The 23,125-nt window shown below is 46.8% G+C and overlaps 1 protein-coding gene across 1 annotated transcript in view; it reads left to right on the top strand.

Annotated features, from left to right (window-relative positions):
- The first annotated feature begins 8,556 nt into the window (after positions 1-8,556).
- The window catches only part of LOC147725754 (von Willebrand factor A domain-containing protein 2-like), a 233,632-nt gene continuing 219,063 nt past the window's right edge, over positions 8,557-23,125 (top strand). The window contains exon 1 of the mRNA XM_086964585.1: positions 8,557-8,626. Coding sequence (XP_086820711.1) covers positions 8,581-8,626 — 46 coding nt within the window. The 5' untranslated portion in view covers positions 8,557-8,580. The remainder of the gene's footprint in view (positions 8,627-23,125) is intronic.

Genomic DNA, 23,125 nt, shown 5'->3' with positions numbered 1-23,125 from the left:
TCTCTACCTGCAGAAGCATGCCCACACCGCGTTGCTTGGGACTTCTCCGGAAACTTTTATGTTCCTCCCAGTGTCACCTTTTTCCCTTTGATACTGGGGGTCTGGATCCTTAATCACTCAGCTGGAGATGGGTCAATTGTTTTATAGCAGCAGCCCAGGCCTCTTCATCTCTTGGTGCCTCTCCTCCCCCTGCTCCAGATGCAGAGCAGCCTGGTGCCGTCTCAACCCCTCCCTGTGGTCAAGACCTCTCCCAGCTCTCAGATCCAGACAAACAATCCACATTCAACAGAGGCACACAGAAATACTTAAAGCACAAAACTCAGCCACTTTCTAAAAGAGTGGCTTCTGAAGACAAAGTGTCAAAACCACCTTTGTAGTAAAATGTGTTATGACACTGTGAGTTCAGACATACCAAATTTCACCTCTCGATGTTAATATTATGGGAAACTAGGCTAACAAACACAATACCCAGCCTCCACCATTCTGTCCTATTCTGTCCTATTGGCAGGATGGCCTTTCACCAGTGAAAAAGAAAATGGAGTGTTTTCACTGTCAGGAAATAGTACAAACCTCAGTACTTGTCCTGCCTTTTACCTACACTGCACCCTGCCACAGGAGTTACCCTGGTCCTACCACAGGGGTGTGTCATTTGTATGCAAAAGGGAATGTAAGGCCTGACAGGTGGTTGCACTTATCAGGACAACATGCTAACTTAGCACAATGCGTACAGGCCCTACACTGAAGGCCTGAATTCCCTTCTCTGTGCACCTTTGCATTACTAACCCTGTTACACACAATGCACATTACTAGGGACTTTACTAGTAAGGCAAGCGTACCAATCATGGCCAACCAATTACCATTACAACTTGAACAGGGAACACTTGTACTTTGACACTGATCAGCAGGGGCAAAGTACCCACAGCACCTAAATTGGCTACTCTATGTCAGGAAAACCGTCCAGGGGAAAAGCAAAAGGTTTCAGAGAACTTTGGCCAAATGGCCAAGTCCTTCAATGTGTGAATAATTACTAACATTCACACAGTGCCTAGGCTAATGACTAAACATTTGTCATTAGGAAGTTTATTTTGTTTTTCCTTTATTAAACCAGCGTGGGATCCAATATTCAAATTGGTGGACTTTCCCTTGCGTAAAACATGTCATTACATATTGACAATACGTCAGGATTGTGCAGGAAAAATACAAACAAACATAACAAAAACATAAAAATACGTAATAAATCACCCGGAGTTAGAATATCGTCAGTGTGTGCCTTAGTATAGGGGTTCAACCATGTGCAGTAACCAGATAACTAGGTTATTCCTATACGGGTGCACACATAGAGTAGCCCAACTATGGGCGTGGTGGTAATCTATTAATCGTGGTAATCATGACAAAAAGTAGCCAAAAGCGCGTAATCGCTCCCGGTACAGAGCGCAATATAGACTTGTGGACTTACCCCTAGAAAAGTAGGTCTGAGCTGACTCGGGCGTGTAACGGAGCACTTCGTTGCTCTACACTGTAACAGAATTGAATACGCCGAGTGTAGGATCATTAACTGTATCGGCCATCTTGGTAGTGGATATTATTGGTATCTCCAAAATGGACAGAGCTTATGTACGGCAAAGTACGTGTACGCCGGAATTCGTTAATAAATTGTAGTAAGCTAAATTATAAGTTGCTCCTGAAGACATGGTCATGTGGAAAACCAGATGTTTGGCTTGCAAAGACAGCATGGTGATTGCATCTGTGCAGATCTAGAACTAGGACCTGCTAACAATGCAGCTGTTCTCAGCCTCAACGGAGCTAAGTATTCTTTTGTCAGAAAATGACCAGAAATGGCTGATATAATTACGTATTAGGGCCACTCGTTCCACCCCTTGTGTTTAGTCTATTCACCTTGCTCAGAAGTGTGTGGATTGTGTGTAGGTGAGACAGGTGGCATAGTAATATGAGCAAGCATGTGATGTGTGTGGTATGCGTGCAATTCCAAATCTGGTGTTTATTAAGCTAAGGCAGTGGTACTGCAATTATTGCATATGAGGACATCATAACAAGGACAGGACCCATCACAGATATATATTTGATAGTTATCCTGGTTGGTTCAACTCCGCCCATGGTATATCATAATTTAGACCCCTGGTAAGTGTAGAAAGTTTAAAGGCCCAGTTTTGTTCTTTCCTAAACAAGGCCTCTTTTGATTTTTGGGGGTGGGCTTCCAGTATGGTCCAGTGTAGGTCATTGGTAGTATGATTGTGTTCGGAAAAGTGAGCACACATTTTTGTGTTCGTCTTCTTGCATCTTATATTGCTCCTATCCTCGGTGATGCTGGTTTTTACAGGACGGGTAGTCATGCCTACATATTGAAGCTGACATGAGCATGTGATCAAATTAGATTCGGGTGTGAAGGTGGTTACACATGTAATATGCTCAGTTTTGGTCTTTGGGTGTGTTTCAAGTTGTGCTTCTCTATTGGCATTGCGGGCTCTCTTCTGAGCAGGTTTTATTTGGTAACTGGGTATTGCTGTTTAACCAAATGGTTGGTTAATTCGGATGTAAAATCCTCCAAATTGCTACAGTCGTGTCTAATCTGCAGGAACTGTCCATAGGAGAGGTTTTCCCGGAGGTCTTTTGGATGGAAGCTGCTGAATAGAAGGGAACTGTGACTGTCTGTACGTTTCTTAAAAGTTTTGGTCTCCAATCTGTTGGAGTTACGACTGATTATTAGATCCAGGAATGGTAGTTCTTGGTATTGTCAGATGTATTGGCCATGAACCGGAGATAGGGATTCAAGTCACTGACCCAGGAGACAAAGGTGGGTATGAGATCTAGGCCACCTTTCCTTAACACCAGTACATCGTCAATGTAGCGACATAGGTGATGCTGTCCTTATAAGGGTTGGTATTGTTCAGCACGTGTTTCGCCTCGAGGCGGCCTGATATATTTCGAAACAGAGGCTGCCCGGACCGGCAGCCCCAGATGAGCTGAGCCACCGGCCCGAGCTCGCAGTGCCCATTGACGGAGTTCTGGCTCAAGTCCCAAGTCGCTGAAGGAGGAGAGGAGCACGGGGTCGCGCCCCCCCCCCCCCCAGGTAATGTGGATCAACACCTGGGGTGGGGTGTGGGCTCGGAGGGACAATCCCTCGGCCTCTCGCTTCTGTAAGCAGCTAGAGCCTTTTGCTTCAGTTCGGATATAGGCCCATGCTGGCCCAAGGAGGGGCATTACTGTGGCCGGAGTGAGTAGCGGAACCTTTGTGTCATCATTGATCTGTGTTGGGGGCAACGGTTAACAAAGTACCTAAGCGGTCATATTCTACATTGCATTATTGCTGCTGATGAACTATCGACCTGTCGTATGACGCCTGACATTATTGAACTAGATGGTTGGTGCGCTACGCACTGCGTTATTATCCTATTGCAGAGTACATGATTGCAGCGTGACGCATTGCTTTATTTCCCTCATTGCACAAGGCATGCTGGTAGAGACACGCATTGCATTATTCTTCATTGCACTGTACATGATTGCCGCATGTCGCATTGTTTTATTTCTTCACTGCAGGGCATGCCGGTTGTGATACACATTGCATAATTCCTTTTATTTCAAAGTATATAACTGTGATGCTACGCATTGCATTATTTCTCTGTTGCACAGTACAGGAACCTATTGTTACGCATTGCAGTATTTCTTTCATTTTGCAACATGAGTGATTTTAGCAAAACGACGAGACTAACCTTTTGGAAAAGGTTAGAAGTCAGCTTACCTGTTGGTTAGAACCGGTGGTTGGAACCTACCAATCCACCGGAAGTAATACTACCCATTATTGTATGTTGGTTTTAGTATTGTGTGGTCATATCGTATATCTTTCTATATAAAGTTTATATTCGTTTCATGAAACTCGTGTGGAGTCCATTCGTGGTGTCATCATTGGGCTGCTGTGAGTGTGGTTGCACGTACTGTACACTTGTGCCTTGTAGATAGGCCTGGCTGCTTGTGCAAAGCTACTAAGGGGGTGAGCAGGGCTATCTCAGACAGGGTTGTATGATGATACAACACATAATTTTACAACGCATGTGTCAAGGACCTCAATGCTCTTCGGGATCCGGGCGATGCTCAAAGGGTCCACCTCCAGACCTCCCCAAGCTTGGTTCAATCAAGCACCCAAAGCTTAGAGGCGGGCTAGCGAGGGAAAATGTAAATGGCCGGGATGGTGCGGCCTGGGAGGTGCCAATCTGGAAAACAAAGGAGAACCCGTTATAAGTACTCTAGGACACCTCTCTATCCTTAGTATTCTTTTACTTCCGTTTACCCGTACCTTGCTCCCGTCACCTGACGCTCTCCTCCTGCGTGAAGCCCCTGAGAGTCTCCTACAAAAACACAAGCATAACATTACTCCCCGTATATCTCCTGTCAAGTGCCTCTCAGTCCTTAGATCCCTTCCTTGTACCTACCAGTAACACACACCACGAAGGCACTATGGAAACCATAAGGTAGCGCCCTAATCAAGTCCTCTTGGCAAACAATCGATATAGCACCACACCCATTCTTCTGTTAAGTCACAGAAGCGAGGACAAGTATCCCAGGGTATAGCACCAGAGCCCGGAAATGAAGATAAAACTAGGAAAAAGAAATCAAGGAGGCTCCTAGGAGAGCTGAGCATAATCGCCTACCGCCAACACCTCCGGAGTCAACAGCGTGCTGGGCTCCTCTGGAGGTAGAGAGCAGACTCCTCTTTAGACACCGAAACACTCCTCCTCGGGACAACTCCCCCACAACGATTCCTCCCAGAGTACGGGATGAAAGCTGGCGTCGGTGTCTTCGCGACTAATTCAGCAAAGCCCCACAGCGCCACTTAAGCGTATCAGCCAACGCGCTTCTCAGATCTCGAAGCCCGTTCAGAAGGTGGCTATGTCTTCGCGAATAGCAAACAATGCGAAGCATCACAGCACACCGGAAGCAAGTCCGCCAACTCGCTCCTCCTCAACGGCAGTATCGGATTCCGACCCCGAAAAGGGTCACAGCAAACAGAAGTCTGTGTCTTCGCGATTAACTCAGCGAAGCACCACGGTTCCTACAAAACTAACGGGCAGCCGCTCCGTTATCGAATCCAGGATACACAAAATCCAATACAACCCGACCTCCGGGTTCAGAGTGAATATATAGTTCCCGCCTCCATGCCGCCAAGACTTCTGGGACATGTAGTACCAACACTAGGCAGGCGCAGTTAACCGGGTTTCAGAACCTGACAGCATGCCTTTACAACTCATTTTTCACATCGCAACATCCTTTACTACATTTTAAGAAACTACCTTTACAACGCATTCCATTACATCGCATACTACCTTTACAATCTATACCAATACTTTGCATTTATGGTAAGTAATGTATAGTATAGGGGTAAAAATTACTATTCTAACTCCAGGGGGTGCAACAGTAGGGGAAAAAGTTGGATGGTGTAAGGGTATTATGCGTTGTAATGATATGCATTGTAATGGTATGCAATGTAATGACTGCGTTGTAATGACATGCATTGTAATGGTATGTGTTGTAGTGTCATGCAATGTAATGGTTGCGTTGTAATGGCATGCGATGTAAGGGATGTTGCGATGTGATGACTGCGTTGTAACCGTAGTGCGATGTAAAAGTTGCGTTGTGATGGTTGTTTACCCTCAGACAGTGTCCTTACTTAGCCTAATGTTGAAACGAGGGGGCCGAGTCTCGCACGTGGTTACAGCGGTGCGGGAAGGACCTCCGCATCCAACACACTGCCTTAGCATTTGGCATTGCACGCACACCACGCACATCACGTGCTTGCTGATATTATTATGCCACCTGTCTCACCTACACACAATCCTCCCACTCCTAAGCAGGGCGAATAGATTAAATACAAGGGGTGGAAAAAGTGGCCCTAATATGTAATTATACCAGCCATTTCTGGTCATTTTCTGACCTAAGAATACTTAGCTCCATTGAGGCTGAGAACAGATGCGTTAATAGCATGTCCTAGTTCTAGATCTGCACAGGTGCAATCACTATGCTGTCTTTGCAAGCCAAACATCTGGTTTTCCACATAAGCATGTCTTCAGGAGCAACTTATAATTTAGCTTACTAATATATTTTAACGAGTCCTGGCGTGCGTCGCTGTATATAAGCTCTGTCCATTTTGGAGGTATCAATATTATCCTTTTACCAAGATGGCTGAAGCAGTTAATGGTCTAGTACCATCATGCACGAGCGTCAGAACAAGTAACACTATATAAACCATGTCCCCTGAAGTATTCCTTACGGGGACTAGAGCCAGGGTTGGATCAGAGCTAGTTGCCGTGACACCCTTTGTGAGTATACCTGTTTTTTCCGGACAAGCCCCTTGACCGCAATCAACTTTACTGGTAAGAAATACGCTGCACCACTAGTAATGATCATACGCTCTGCGTATTCAATTCTGTTACAGGGCAGAGCAACAAAGTGCTCTGTCACACGCCCCCGTCAGCTCAGACCTACTTTTCTAGGAATGAGTCCATAAGTCTATATTGCGCTCTGTACCGGGGTGCAATTACGCGCTTTTTGCTACTTTTGTTATGATTACCATGATGAATGGATTACCACCATGCCCATAGTTGGGCTACTCTATTACCCTCATTTATGAGCCCTTGCGTCACTTTTACGCCTCTGGTGCGTCACTTTTTGTGACGCACCAGTGGCGTAAAAAATGAGCCTTGTTGCGTCATATTTACAAAGTGACACATCTAGGTAGATGCGTCACTTTGTAAACCCCTGCGCCACATTATACCTGCGCCAGGTATAATGTATGCAAGGGGGGGCGTTTTGACGCAAGGAAGTGTCGTAGAAGTGACGCAGTGAAATCTCATCGATTTCACTGCGTCACTTTTAGGACACCGTTGCCTCAAAATCCTGCGCCTGCCTCACAGCAGGCGTAAGACTGACGCAGGCCCTTTCACATGGGGCTTTCCCCATGTGAAAGGATGCATTGCTGGAGTTGCGTCACTTTTGTGACACACTCCAGCAATGCGTCACTTTTGCGCTTACAGATACGTCAGAAATACTGACGTATCTGTAACTCCTTGCGACATGATGCGTCATACATTAAATATGACGCATCAGGAATGTCGCAGGGAATGCGCACTGAGAAGTGACGCATCGCTGCTTTCACGCAGCGATGAGTCATTTCTCATAAATGAGGCCCTATGTGTGTACCCATATAGGAATAACCTAGTTATCTGGTTACTGCACATGTTTTAACTCCTATACTAAGGCACACACTGACGATATTCTAACTCTGGGTGAGTTATTACATAATTGTATGTTTTTGTTACATTTGTTTGTATGTTTCCTGCACAATCCCGACGAATTGCCACTATGTAGTGGCATGTTTTACCCAAGGGAAAGTCCACCAATTTGAGTATGGACCTCCGCACTATGGTGACACCAACGACCCATAGCACCCGTGCGGTCAAATCATACTGGATCCGACACTGGTATAATAAAGGACAAACAAAATAAACTTCCTAATAACGAATGTTTAGTCATTTGCATAGGCATTGTGCGAATGTTAGTAATTATTCATGCGTCATAGGCACTTTGATAACTAGACACTTGCTGTCTTGCTCACCTTGGCGAAACACACTCCCAATCGCTCAGAATGCAATTACATCATTATGACCTTTGTATAAGAATCTCCTTAACTAGATCTACGGTTGTTCTTATTTTTATTTCCTTTTACCCTCCCTTGTTTTACAGGTCTCAGATTAATGGGCCAAATTGGACCCGGTTTCCCAACTGCAAAGCTGGTGACCATCACATCACACGAATCTTCGACCCAGCATTGCGGAAGTGCTAGAGTATAATAATGAATTCCTCAAATATGGACCTGATGAATTGCCACCAGACCCGTCAGGGGCTACTACTGGCATGAAGCATGTCTACCATATGCACCATACAAGCCCTGTAGGATCATTACATCCAGCCTGGGCTAACAACTTTTAGTTAGGCTAGTGCCCCCTAGGAATAAAAGTATCAGAAAGGGTTGCTCTAGACCTATTTTAATCTTCACACTCACTGCACTATCCAGCCTACACACCCGTACTCACAATATGGCCTCATCAACAAAAGATCTCTACCAAAGAGCCCCTTTGTGGGTGCCCTTCGGGCATTGCAGTACCGGCCCGACGAGGAGCAGGCCCAATGATGAAGCATGACATCCTTCGGGGTGTGTGAGGGCACTTTTTTAGAAAGACCTGAACCTTCCCTCGCTTCTAGGAACTGCATACCCCCCTTTTTCTAATATATTGCTTAGAAGTCTGTATGCAGGACATGTTAAAAAGCCCCTGGTTCCTCTTGTTTAAAAAAAACTGTTATCTTGACTCTGAGCATCTCTCCATCTCACACAAACTGCAGCAGCAACAAGATTGTATCTGATCATTAGCACCTCCCTCCCTCCTCTACTGTGTGCAGTGTGTCCAGCTGCATCAGCACTTTCTAGGCCATTTTCTGTGTCTGTATTAGGTACAAACCACCTATCTTCATGCTCTTCACTTCAGAGAGTCCTGTGGGTTTGTTGAGGATCAAATGGCGTCAACCAGTGCCCAGAGGAGGGGTGAACCTGCGCCCACAGGTAATTCTGATCCAGTCTGTCAAGGCCGTCCTTCGAGAAGGTATTGTGATACAGTATGATGGGGTCAGCTTCCAGCTAGAGGTGGTTATCATACCATCTGGCAGGAAATACTTCTTAGAGCGGTAACCCTTACATAGTATGACACAGGAACACAGCATCTAGAGGGTCACACTTGCCACAGCGGTAATGCTTAAACGGTATGACACAGCCACGCTGCACCTAGAGGGTCCCACTTCCTACAGCAGTAATACTTGCACAGTATGACACAGCCACACTTCACCTAGAGGGTCACACTTCCTAGAGCGGTAATCCTTGCACAGTCTGACACAGCAACGCGGCATCTAGAAGGTCACACTTGCCACAGCGGTAATCTTTGCACAGTATGACACAGGCACGCTGCACCTAGAAGGTCACACTTCCTACAGCGGTAATCCGTACAGAGTATGACACAGTATTGTTCCACCTAGAGGGTCACACTTGCCACAGCGGTAATCCTTAAACAGTATGACACAGCCAGCTGCACCTAGAGGGTCACACTTCCTACAGCAGTAATACTTGCACAGTATGACATAGCCACACTTCACCTAGAGGGTCACACTTCCTAGAGCAGTAATCCTTGCACAGTATGACACAGCCACGCTGCACCTAGAGGGTCACACTTCCTACAGCGGTAATACTTGCACAGTATGACACAGACACGCTGCGCCTAGAGGGTGACACCTCTCACAGCAGTAATACTTGCACAGCATGACACAGACACGCTGCACCTAGAGGGTCACACTTCCGAGAGCGGTAATCTGTACAGAGTATGACACAGTAACAGACTGGCATGGCCAACCTTCCTGCCAAGGTAATCCTCACACAGTGCAAGAGAATTATTCGGCACCTAGGGGTAGTACCCCACTGCCTGGCAGGGGACACTTCCAATGCGGGTAATCATTCTAGAGTATGAGAGAGACTCACGCTGTACCTAGGAGTAATTATCATACAGCCTTGTAGGATTACACTTCCCTAAGCGGTAATGCTCATGCAGTACGAGAGACACACACGCTGCACCTAGGGGTAATTATCATATGGTCTGGCAGGGGCACACTTTCACCGGCAGTCGTCCTTACACAGAATGAGAGAGTCACGCTACACTTAGGGGTATTGAGCTTACTCTCTGGCAGGGGCACACTTTCACCGGCAGTCGTCCTTACACAGAATGAGAGAGTCACACTGCACTTATGGGTATTGAGCTTACTGTCTGACGGGGTCACACTTCTTACTGTGGTAATCCTTACACAGAATGAGAGAGTCACACTGCACTTAGGGGTATTGAGCTTACTCTCTGGCAGAGCCACACTTTCACCGGCGGTCGTCCTTACACAGTATCAGAGAGTCATAGTGCACTTAGGGGTATTGAGCTTACTGTCTGGCAGGGTCATACTTCTTACGGTGGTAATCCTTACACAGAAAGAGAGAGTCAGGCAGCACCAGTGGGTAAATATCACATGGTCTGATATGGCCACACACCCTACTTTAGCAATCCTTAAACAATATGAGAGAGTCGCATTGCATCTTGGAGTAAATATCATAGTACCTGGCAGGACCACACCTTTCTATTGCTGTAATCCTTATAGAGTATGAGAGAGCCGTGCAGCAACTATGGGTATTTATCATATGGACTGGCAGGGCCACACTTCCTATGGCAGTAATCATTCTAGAGTATGAGAGAGAGCCACGCTGCACCTAGGAGTAATTATCATACAGCCTTGTAGGATTACACTTCCCTAGGTGGTAATGTTTATGCAGTATGAGAGACACACATGCTGCACCTAGGGGTAATTATCATTTGGTCTGATAGGGTCACACCTTCACCGGCGGGAATCCTTGCACAGAATGAGAGAGTCAGGCAGAAGCTGGATGAAATTATCATATGGTCTGATAAGTCCACACGTCCTATTGTAGTAGTCAGTACACAATATGAGAGAGTCACACTACACCTTGGAGTAAATATCATCCGACCTGGTAGGGCCACACCTTCCTATCGCAGTAATCCTTACACAGTATGAGAGGGTCATGCTGCACCTAGACGGCCACAGTTCCTACGGCGGTAATCCTTACACACTACGAGATGGTCATGCTGCACCTAGACGGTCACACTTCCTATGATGGTAATCCCTACCCACTACGAGAGGGTCATGCTGCACCTAGACGGCCACATTTCCTATGGTGGTAATCCTTACACACTATGAGAGGGTCATTCTTATAGTCACTGTCCAGTGTTGCCACACCCTCAGAGTCACTGACGGGGCTTGACTCTTGCTTATAGTCATTGTCCAGTGTTACCACGAGCTGAGAGTCAATGACTGGGCTCGGTATACACTTATAGTCGCTGTCCAGTGTTGCCACATGCTGTGTGTTACTGATGGGGCTTGGTACCAGGTGCGGTTGGTACAGGTAAGACCAGTCGGGCTTGAGAGTCACAAACAAGGGGAAAATCAAATTAAAAAATAAATAAAACCACTTACCTTGTGCTCGCCTCATTGCCGAGCAAGGTAAGTGGTTTTCTTTTTTTTTAAATTTAATTTTCCCTATTCTGACGTCTGTCGAGTCCTCTCTGCCCCACTCCACCCGTGCTTCTCCCCAGTGCCCCACAGCCCCACCGGTCTTACCTGCACAGTCCGCTTGGTACGCACGCTTATAGTCACTGTCCAGTGCTACCCCATGCAAAGAGTCACTGATAGGACTTGACTCATGCTTATAGTCACTGTCCAGTGTTTCCACACGCTAAGAGTCACTGACGGGACTTGACTCATGCTTATAGTCACTGTCCAGTGTTGCCACACCCTGAGAGTCACTGACGGGACTTGACTCATGCTTATAGTCACTGTCCAGTGTTTCCACACGCTAAGAGTCACTGACGGGACTTGACTCATGCTTATAGTCACTGTCCAGTGTTGCCACACCCTGGGAGTCACTGACGGGACTTGACTCATGCTTATAGTCACTCTCCAGTGTTGCCACACCCTGAGAGTCACTGACGGGACTTGACTCATGCTTATAGTCTCTGTCCAGTGTTGCCACACCCTGAGAGTCACTGACGGGGCTTGACTCATGCTTATAGTCACTGTCCAGTGTTGCCACACCCTGAGAGTCACTGACGGGACTTGACTCATGCTTATAGTCACTGTCCAGTGTTGCCACACCCTGAGAGTCACTGACGGGACTTGACTCATGCTTATAGTCACTGTCCAGTGTTGCCACATGCTGAGTGTTACTGATGGGGCTTGGTACCAGGCGCGGTTGGTACAGGTAAGACAAAAGGGGCTTGAGAGTCACAAACAACGGAATAGGGAAATTTAAATTAAAAAATAAATAAACCACTTACCTTCCACTCACCTCAGTGATGCGGCAAGCGCAAGCTTAGTGTTTTTTTAATGACATTTTTCCTATTCTGTCCGTCGACTTTCCCCTGCCTGCTGCGCCCGTGCCCTACCCCTGCGCCTCACCGGTCCTACCTGCACTGGCCATACTTGCTTGGTACACACACTTATAGTCACTGTCTGGTGTTACCGCCTGCTCAGTGTCTTTGACTGGGCTTGAATGATGCTTATAGTCACTGTCCAGTGTTGCCACACAATGAGAGTCACTGACTGGGCTCGACTCATGCTTATAGTCGCTAGCTGGGCTCGGTATACCTGGTTATACCAAGCTGAAGCCTTTCTTGCATGCCCGGAGTTCGCCACCCAACAGCCATGTTTGTATGTATGTATGTATTGCGATTTATATAGCGCACGTATCACCCGAAGGCATCAAGGCGCTTGCTTAGGGAACCCGTCCTGGTATTCCCCTGTGAGATACCCCAGCAGGGTATCCGCAAGGTGAAAGTCAGGCATCCCGCCGCGAGGGGCCGTTGTGGATATTAAGCAAGCTATTGCCCAGAGTCGCAGAGTGTGAACTCGTGAATCGAGTAGGCACCGGAGCGAGAATTGTCGAGTCCATGGACTCAAGAGCCCGCCGAGCCGGGAATTGAACCCTGGTTGCGGGCTGACCTCTCTGCAATCATATATTAACTATTAGTAAAAAGAAACTCATAGTTTGTGAATATCAAAAAAATAGTACACTTAGATAATAGTATAAGATTATCTTTGTGATTCAGGCCCTAAGAGCTTGGAACAAATAGTCAGTGTCTCTCTTTGACAAACACTTTATTTATTTATTTATTTATTTTATTTACAGGTTTGTATCGCGCTGGCTTCGACTCCCAAAGGAGTATCTCCGCGCCTTTGGCTCCTACCACATAGGTTTAGGGGAAGAACTATATGTGCAGCTATTCTAGTCTAGTGTTGGAATAAGAAGGTCTTCAACATCTTTCTAAAAGGGAAGTGTTCTGCACATAACCTGAGAGATATAGGGAGACTATTCCAAAGGGAGGGTCCTGCTACAGAAAGAGCTTTAGCTCCAAGTCTGGCCTTCTTTGCTCTAGGTACACACAGAAGGCCTTGTTCACTTGACCTGAGAGTCCGGGAGGGTATGTAAGGGATGAATTTGGTGGCCAGGTATGCAGGGCCCATCCCGTTAATGATTTTATGTATGGTACAACATACTTTAAACTTGGCCCTCTGTTTGACAGATAACCAATGTAACTTTGTCAGCAGAGGTTTGGAAGGCGTACGTGGAGGAGCGTTCAGAACCAAGCGGGCAGCCGTGTTCTGGACCAACTGAAGTCTTTTTGTGACTCCCTCGTTGACAGACAGGAGCAGGCCATTGCAATAGTCCAATTGACTTAGGACTAGCGCCTGTACCAGTGTCTTCCTGGCTGTGTCTGGTAGTAAGGGTAAGATTTTACGCAGCATGCCAATCACATGGAAGCAGGCTCCCACCACCTGGTTGCCATGTTGTTTGAGAGTAAGTTCTTGATCTAGTCTGACTCCCAAGTTCTTAACTATTAGTTTGGGTTTAGGTACTGGTCCAAGGTCTTGTGGCCACCAGTCTGGAGTCCAAAGTAGTTTTGCCTCACCAAACAACATGACTTCTGTCTTCCCAACATTGCATTGCAAGTAATTGGAAGACATCCAGCGGGCTACTGCTTTCATGCCCTGGGAGAAGGAGTTCCTCACCTCGGGGGTAAAGATCTTAAAGGGGAAGAGGAGTTGCGTATCATCCGCGTAAGATATCGGGATGAATCCGTAAGTTCTCATGATGTTAGCCAGGGGTGCCACATATATGTTAAAAAGCGTGGGGCTCAAGCATGAGCCCTGTGGCACCCCCTTGGAGATTTCAACTTCCTCTGACCGATACGTACCCATGGTTACTTGCTGGGTGCGGTTTGCTAGAAAACTCCTTAACCACGCCAGAGCTTCGTGCTTCAGGCCGATGTTGGCCAGTCTAGCATTAAGGATGGAATGAGATACGGTGTCAAACGCCGCAGACAGATCCAACAGCACCAGGATAGCGGAGAGGCCCCTATCCTGGTACATGTGAAGATCGTCTGCGACTGACATCAAGGCGGTCTCGGTACTGTGTCGAGGCCTGAAACCCGACTGTGATTGGTCCAGCACTCCTGCGGATTCAATGTACTCGGACAAGTTTCTGTTTACGTATTTTTCAGTAATTTTGCCCAGAAACGGGAGCAGAGATATGGGTCTGAGGTTGGCTAGCTCATTCCAGGGAATTGCTGTGTTTTTCCTGAGCGGTTTGACTAGAGCCTTCTTCCATCTTTTCGGGACCTGTCCTGTGCTCAGCGAAAGGTTAATCAACCTCTGGATAGTAGGACCCAGATCCGTTGCCAGAATGGGTATAATCGGTGCAGGGACAATGTCCATCGGGCAGCCACTCTTTATCTGGGAGATGAGTGCTAGTACTTCCTCAATCTGAATAGGAGGAAATACAGAGAGGGAATGCATGACCGGAGGTTGTAATTCTGTATTTAAAGTAGGGTCATTAACATTCCTACTAGTTTGATTGGAGTGTATGATCATTAAAGGTTACTCATGGCGCACACAAGGAGGGTCGAACCTGTCAGGCTGAGGGCCTCATTTACAAGATTTTGCCGTAAGGCAGTGACGCAAGCCTTCTTGCTGTGCTGTCCCACGGCAAAAGAAAAAGGCAGGAATGCATAGTATCTATTAGCCACTGTGCATTGTTGTCCTTTTGATCTGCACTGGTGCACATTGGGCTGCCATGCACCAACGCAGGCACCATCACAGGGATGATTGTTTTTGTACAGGAAAGGACAACTTCCTGCACAAAAACAATCATGAGAGGCTTATCCCACTTTGGATGTGTGCTGTAGAATGCAGCAAATATATAGAAAAGGGAAAAACAAACGCAAATAAAGGTATTTCTTCTTGATGCGCCTCCCTTACGGCTCCCAGGAGAGACCTCGGCTTTTGACGCATTCTCAGGTTTACGAGATCTCATGAATCTGGGAGTGTGTCACATATCATGGATGTTACATGGGAACAGACACAGTAACACCCATGGCACGCCGCCCTCTCTCAGGGTGATGCAACGCAGCGACATGCGCTGCGTCGCCTCAGTCCATATCTACAAGGCCATATAATACCACACAGGGTGGGCTTATGTGGTCTTGGAGATATGGCCCTTAGTCTGCACCGCAAGACCCTCACTGAGAGTGACGTTCCCGCAGCACAGGGGCCTTGGAAATGAGGCCCAGAGTCTCTGACCAGCCCCGGGAAGCCAAACACTTGATATATCACATATTAAGAGTCCCTGGCCGGCCCTGGGAGCGGACATACACCAGATATAGCACATACTGAGAGTCCCTGCCTAGCACTGGGTGCGGACATGCACCAGATATAGCACACACTGAGAGTCCCTCAAAACCATCAAAAAATATAACAAGCATTAGCAAAGACAAAAGGCCAGGCTTGCATTAGAGCCCCTACTTAAACATTAAAGAAAAGTCTACAATTATGGGGGAAAAACAAAAAGCCTGATGATGTATACAATAAATCAGAGAGAGAATTCAGCGCACCACAGGATGTAAAATAGTCCTTTATGCATGGTGCCAGAACCCTATTCCGAGGGCAACGGGGAAAGCATGAGTTACTGACCGCACCATGCTGGGTGAGGCCTTTAACACCTGATATCCAGGACGCGGAGTACTCTGGGCTCTGAGTAACTGAGCTAAGTACCACTTCAACACTTGACTCTCAGTCAGGGTCGGCTCTAGGGGGTGCGACTCGTGCCGCTGCACCGGGTTTTGACTTCAGGGGCGCCGTGTTTGCAGGTATATTATAGTTTTAAAGGGACCTGCTGCAGCGTTTCTTGCTTCCAGCAATTTCCAGACAGCAATAAAAATGTCAAGATAACTCCAGTGATTAATGTTCTTCGTGGAGTCGGATTGGAGGTTTGTCTAATGGGAGTTTTGACTCATCATAATGTAGCGCAGAGGGTTAATATGCCTGCTGCAAAGAACGTGTATCATGAAGATCACAAAGTATATATAATGTAACTAGGTCACTGCTTTTGTCAGATAGATCCTTTTGTTACTAGCAGTGTATATGTTAAAATCCTGAAAAGTGAGCGAACAATTGTCATCAAAGAGCTGCATGCAAACTGCACGGTAGAGATTAGAGCGTTATGACTTTTCCCCCAGGCTTTCAATTATTATAATGTTTCAAAAAGGGTTCATTTTGGCAAAAAAAACCAAAAAAAAAGATTCTTATTACTAAATATAAACCCCACCCATGGTGGAAGGTTTTAAATTCTCAGGGCCTCATTTATGAGGTTTTGCCGTTGGGCAGCGCCGCAGGCCTTGTTGCAGCGCTTCCCTACGGCAAAAGAAAAGGGCAGGAATGCGCCGTATCCATAAGATACGGCGCATTCCTGTCCTTTTACTGTGCGCCGGGGCACAATGGGCTGCCTGCGCCAGCGCAGGGTATACACCTGTTACAACGCATTTGTTACTCCGCACTAACATTACAACGCGACTTTTACAACGCATACCATTACAACGCATTGCGCTGGGGGGGCGCTCTAGGATAGGGAATAAGTATAATTTACTATCCAACACCTTCCCTAGGGTCCACGGGGACTGGAGTTAGAATAGTAAATTATACTTACCACTATCCAGCACCTCAAAGCGCTATGCGTTGTAATGGTATGCGTTGTAATGGTCGCGTTGTAATAGTAGGTAGTTGTAACGGTATGCGTTGTAACATGGTACATCCCCAGCGCAGACACCTTTGCACCATGGTGCAAGGGTGCCGGCCTTGCAGGGATGATTATATTTGTACCGGAAGGGAAACCTTTCTGTACAATAATTCTCACAAAGGGCTTTTCCTCTTTCTATGTGTGCTGCAGAATTTACCACACATACAAAAAGGAAAAAAGAGGAGAAATAAAGATATTTCTCCCTGTTGCGCCTCCCCTCTGCCTACCCTTGGGAGGCGTAAGCTTTTGGCACTGCCTCAGATTCACGATTTCTCGTAAATCTGGGGCAGTGTCAAAAGGCCTTGAATGTTACTGGGAACGCCCCCAGCAACACCCATTGCAGCCCCTTTAACGCAGAACACTGCGTTAAAGGGGCTGATATTTATCAGGCAGCATTGAGCCAAAAAAAGTGGCTTAGTGCTGCCTGATGAATATCATGCAGGCTTCTGCGCCACGGAACGTCACAAAACGTGACATCCCGATGGCGCAAGGAGCCTAGTAAATGAGGCCCTGAGTTTGTGCTTCTCCAGACCAAGGGGCAGATCTACAAGAAAGTGCTGCAGCGTGGCACCGCAAGCTCTTTGGCTGCGCCACGCTGCAGCACTTTCAGAGCACAGAAATGCAACATATTTACAGGAATATGTCACATTCCTGTGCTCTCCCCTGTGCTGGCGCACAAACAGATGCCAAGCGCTGGCACAGGCACACTTGCATCATGGTGCAAGGATGCCTGCGCCATGGGCAGATTGTTTTGTGCAGGAAGGGGCACCAAACAATCACCAAAGGCGTTTTCCTCTTTCAATGCATGCCGTAGAATGCAGGACGCATTGAAAGAGGGAAAGCGAGAAATGAAAACATTTCTCCTTGTTGCGTCTCGCTACGCCACCTCTAGGGTGGTGTAGCATACAGACGCATCTCCAGATTTACAATTACTCGTAAATCTTGAGATGTGTCTTGTTCCATGGGTGTTGCATGGAAACACCCACAGCAACACCCATGGAACGCCCTTTCAATGCACAGTGCTGCGTGTGAAGGGACCGTATATACAAGGAGGGGAAAAGGTCACACAGCCTGGCTTTTCCTGTCCTTGTAAATATGGAGGAGCCCCCTGTGCCACCAGTACGTGCCACCAGTACGTCACAAAAAGTGACATACTGGTGGCGCTGGGGACTTGCTAATATGCCCCCAAGTACTTTTAAACTCTACTATCTATCAGTATGGATGACGTGTGTATTGTAAGAAGGTTCCGCAGGCATGCAGGTTCTTCAGTAGATCTTTATTAACATATAAGTAATAGCAGTACAGCAACAACACGATAGTACGTCCTCCGTCCTCCCTTCCAGTAACTGACTCCCCAGCATTCGCCCTTGCATACATTCCACGCATTCCACACGAGCACATGCACACACGCGCATACAGACACACACACGCACACAACACGAGACACACACGCGCGCAACACCAACACGATACCACACACCCTCCTCCTCAGAGAATCTAAGCACCCACACAGAATCAACCTAATCTATAATCAGCAAACCGGGCAGGCAACTTCCTTACTCTATCACTACGTCGGAGACACCCATCATCAACGCCGGAATGAGAAGAAGCAGGCCTAACATCACCAACGTCCTCAACACCATCACCAGGATCACAATCAGTACTACAACTACCAGTACCACCACTGTTTGCATCACCAGATAACTCCAAATCTTTTGCAAAACCAAAATCATCACCCAGAAAATAACCACTACAAGATCCACGATCATGATGTGCACCAGCCACACCACCCCTCTCATTACAAAAACTCAATTGACGAAAATTCCATCTTTTACCATCTTCTAATTCAACAGCACTACCAAAAACCTTAACCACTTTTAAAGGTTTGGACCATACACTTTCACCCTTCAACACTTTCCTGGGGTTCTTCACCCTGACCAACTGACCAATCCGTACTAAAGGCCAAGCTGGTTTATTACCATGGTACCGCTGGTTGCGATCTTGATATTTCTTAACCTCGGTTCTGATTTCTTTATCAATATTTCCAGTGTCGCATTGCATTTTATCATTCCTTTTCCTCAACCACCAAGGCACCAACCCAGAGAAGGGTTTCCTGCCCCTCAAGATCTCGAAGGGCGTTCTCCCTGTAGCTGAATGGGGGGTAACACGATAAGCAGTCAGTCTTTCTTGCAAGGCTTTCCTCCAAGGCAACCCTGCACTTAAAGCCAACTCAATTGCTTCCTTGACCACTCTGTTGAAGCGTTCAACTTGGCCGTTGCCTTCTGGGTGATATAATGAAGATCTAACATGTTTGATACCCATCACATGTAAAAATTCTTCCATCTTCTGTGACACAAATTGGGGACCATTGTCAGAAACTAATATTTCAGGAACACCCTCTCTAGAAAATACGTCCTCTAAAAACTCAATAACCACATCCGATGACATCCCACTTACCATCCTTACCTCGGGCCATTTAGAATAATAATCCACTAGTACAATGGCATAACATTCCGTAGATGATAAAGCAGAAAATGGCCCCATAAAATCAATAGCTACTTTTTGCCACGGATACTCAGGTAATTCAACCATGGTTAATGGTACATGTAATGGTTAAACTACTTTATCGCTAGTACAACAGACCTTGCAATCTCTTACTAGTCGGTCCACCATAGAATCTAACCCTGGCCACCAAAACCACTCCTTGACCCTTCTCTTCGAACTAGACATACCACCATGTCCTAAGTGGCTTCTCTCAGCAATAACTTTTCTTAAGCCCACAGGGGGAACGATCCTGTCGCCCCTTAGGATAATATCATTGACTATACACAATTCATCTTTAATTTTGGAAAATGCAACACATTCACCACGTAAACTGGACTCCCTTGGCCAACCCTCAACGATAAAACGTTTAATCTCCTTCAGGACTATGTCTTTCTCCATCTCATTCATCCATGATGTCTCCGAGATACCGCTAATGGCACCCTGCATCCCAACAAGAAATACATCCTTAGTGGTGAATGCTACTTCACAATCAGTATTGGTTATAACCTCCTTGGAATCCGCATTGGGTAATCTGGATAATCCATCAGCAACTACATTATCTTTACCCGGGATATACTCTATGCTAAAATTAAACATCTGCAACTTTGAAGCTAATCGAGCTAACCTTGGGGTTAAGTTTTTTCCTCCCTCAGGTCTTAAAATATTCACCAATGGTTTGTGATCCGTACAAATTCTAAATTTCCTCCCCCAGACATACATTCGAAATCTTTCAGCTGCCCATGAAGCCGCCAATAATTCTTTCTCAATCACGGAATAGTTCCGCTCCGCTTGGGTCAAGGTGCGTGAAGCATATGCCACTACCCATTTTTCAGATTTAACTCGCTGAGAAAATACAGCACCAATTCCATAACCAGATGCATCCACAGACAATACACATTCAGCCGTTGGCACAAAGGGTTTCAGACAAGGAGTGGTAACTATCTCCTTCTTCACTTCCTCAAAACATGTCTTTTGTTGCTCACCCCATGTAAATACTGCACCTCTTTTTAATAACAATCTCAAAGGTTCAACCTTTGAGGCATAGTTTTCAATAAAACGTGAATAAAACTCAGTGAGTCCAAGAAATGACATCAATTTCTCTTTGCTATTGGGCTCCGGAACAGCTAAGATAGCATCAACATGACTGATTTTAGGTCGGATCCCATCTTTAGATATCACATGTCCTAAATATTCAACTTCAGATTTTCCAAAAACACATTTCTCATCTTTTATGGTCAAACCACTCTTTCTCAACGCATCCAGAACCTCAAATAAACTTTTATTGTGACATTCTTTGTCTTTCCCATATATTAAAATGTCATCTTGAAAGACCTTGGCATTTTCAATGCCTTGTAAAACTCTGCACATTTCCCTTTGGAAGACAGCCGAAGCACTGGCGAGACCAAATGGCATTCGTTTGTATCTGAACATTCCTTCTGTAGTTATGAAGGCAGTGCAATGTCTAGAATCATCATCTAATACAATCTGATGGTACGCGCTGGTTAAGTCAATCTTGGAAAACCAAGATGAGCCACCAACAGATGATGTAAGCTCCTGCAAATTAGGAAGAGGGAATGTGTCCACCCAAATAGCTTCATTTAAACATCTTAGGTCTACACACAGTCGTAAATCGCCATTGGATTTAAGCGAAATCACGACTGGCGAAACCCAATCTGAACTTTCCACAGGTTCAACAATGCCATCGCTACATAGTTTCTTAAGTATCTCACCTAATTTTTCCCTATAACTGATGGGAACATGCCTCCTACACCTTGTAGTCCTCTGGCTTAGGTAACATTCATATACACTGATTGGCACACATATGATTGACTGTCTCTGTGTAATGTGTGTTTGATGTACAGTGCTCTGACACCCTACACTGGTAGGAGTGGCGCTAAAAACCTTATTAAATGTATCCGAGCGAGAGAGTGGTTATGGAGACTAGAGAGGCAATGTTAAAGGGTGATAGTCGGGGAATCCGTGGCATATATGGTCATTCAGGGGTGCCAACAAACAGGATTGCACAAGGCGCCACCAGTGCTAAAGCCGGCCCTGCTCTCAGGGATAGAGTGGGTCGAGCAGTCCAAGGGGCGGAGGTAAGTGGACTCAAAATTCATCAAGTAACCCGAATAAAGGATTTTCTTGTCAAATACTCGTTTTTATGTAAAAGGATGATTTATCTATAAACACAACGTACAATACAACACACTATGAATAATATAGACACTCTTCTTAAGGTAGGCGTGCTGCAGTTACCTGGTTCAGCTTCAAGTTCAACTTCCCCTTCTAAGGATGGTGGTTATTCCCCATTCAAGTATAGCCATCTCCACGCGCAGCCTCGATAGAGGTCTTCAAAGTTCTACAATGGCTTCGGCAGAAAGTAATATGTCCACGCGCCGGAGTACGTAAGTCAAAGCAATTGACTTACGTACTCCGTGGGGGCAGCAATTAAGAGCCCGCCGGGGGCCCCTGTAAGGCCCAGCAAGGAACTCCAGGCTGCGGGTGAAGCAACAGACTTCCGAAGCGCTACTCCGGTCCCCCAGGAAGGCTCTTTCTCCACACGGAGGCATCTCTTGGTGCTTCCAGACTCAGGCGCTCCCAGACTAAGGCGCTCCCAGACTAAGGCGCTCCCAGACTCAGGTAATCCCAGGCTCAAGTGCTCCCAGACTCATGTGCTCCCGGACTCAGGCGCTCCCAGACTCAGGTGCTCCCAGACTCAGGTTCTCCCAGGCTCACGTGCTGCCGGACTCAGGTGCTCCCAGACTCAGGCGCTCCCAGACTCAGGCGCTCCCAGACTCAGGGGCTCCCAGACTCAGGTGCTCCCAGACTCAGGCGCTCCCAGACTCAGGGGCTCCAAGATTCAGGTGCTCCCAGACTCAGATTGATTTGATTTGAGTTATCCATTTCTAAAGCGCACGAATGCCCGGAGGCGTCTTGGCGCTATGATTTGTCCATTGTCCTGAGCAGGTCTGTGGTTAGCGCAATTTATACACCGAATAGCCATGTTTTAATTTTCTTTCTAAATATTTCCAATGTTGGGCTGTTTTTTATATCCAGTGGTAGTAGATTCCAGGTCCGTGCTGCGTGAACTAGGAAACTTCTTCCTCCCCAGTTTGATCGCTTAAACTTGGGTATCGCTATCAGATTTTGTTGTCCAGATCTGAGTAGCCTAGAAGGTTGGTAATGTTTTAGGTGCATTTTCAGGAAGTGTGGTCCTTTACCCTGCAATGCCTTGTATGTCAGGCATAATGACTTAAACTTGACTCTTTTAGCCACTGGAAGCGATCCCAGACTCAGGCGCTCCCATACTCAGGTGCTCCCAGACCCAGGCAATCCCAGATTTAGGCAAATAAAATGTCACTCCACCTCACCTATAACTGTGCAGTTACAGCTGCAGGATGTCCAAGAGCAACAACCCCCGTCCTACGTCACACCACCCGTCCTGGCATACAGGGGGTCATAGCAGCACATACAGGGAAACGACCCTCTTCCTCGACCACACCACCCATCCTGGCATACAGGGGGTAATCACAGCACCTTCAGGGCAGTGACCCTCTTCCTGGGTCACATCACCCATCCTGGAATACAGGGGTCATCACAGCACATACAGGGTAACGACCCCCTTCCTGGACCACACCACCCATCCTGGCATACAGGGGGTCATCGCAGCACATACAGGGCAATGACCCTCTTCTTGGAACATACCACACGTCCTGGCATACAGGGGGTCATCGCAGCACGTACAGAGCAACGACCCTCTTCTTGGACCACACCACCCGTCCTGGCATA

The sequence above is a fragment of the Lissotriton vulgaris genome, chromosome 3_2, assembly GCF_964263255.1.
Source record: "Lissotriton vulgaris chromosome 3_2, aLisVul1.2, whole genome shotgun sequence".
Classification (NCBI taxonomy): Eukaryota; Metazoa; Chordata; class Amphibia; order Caudata; family Salamandridae; genus Lissotriton; species Lissotriton vulgaris.
Note: the sequence above shows the minus strand (reverse complement) of the source record. Positions and strands in the feature narration are given on the sequence as shown.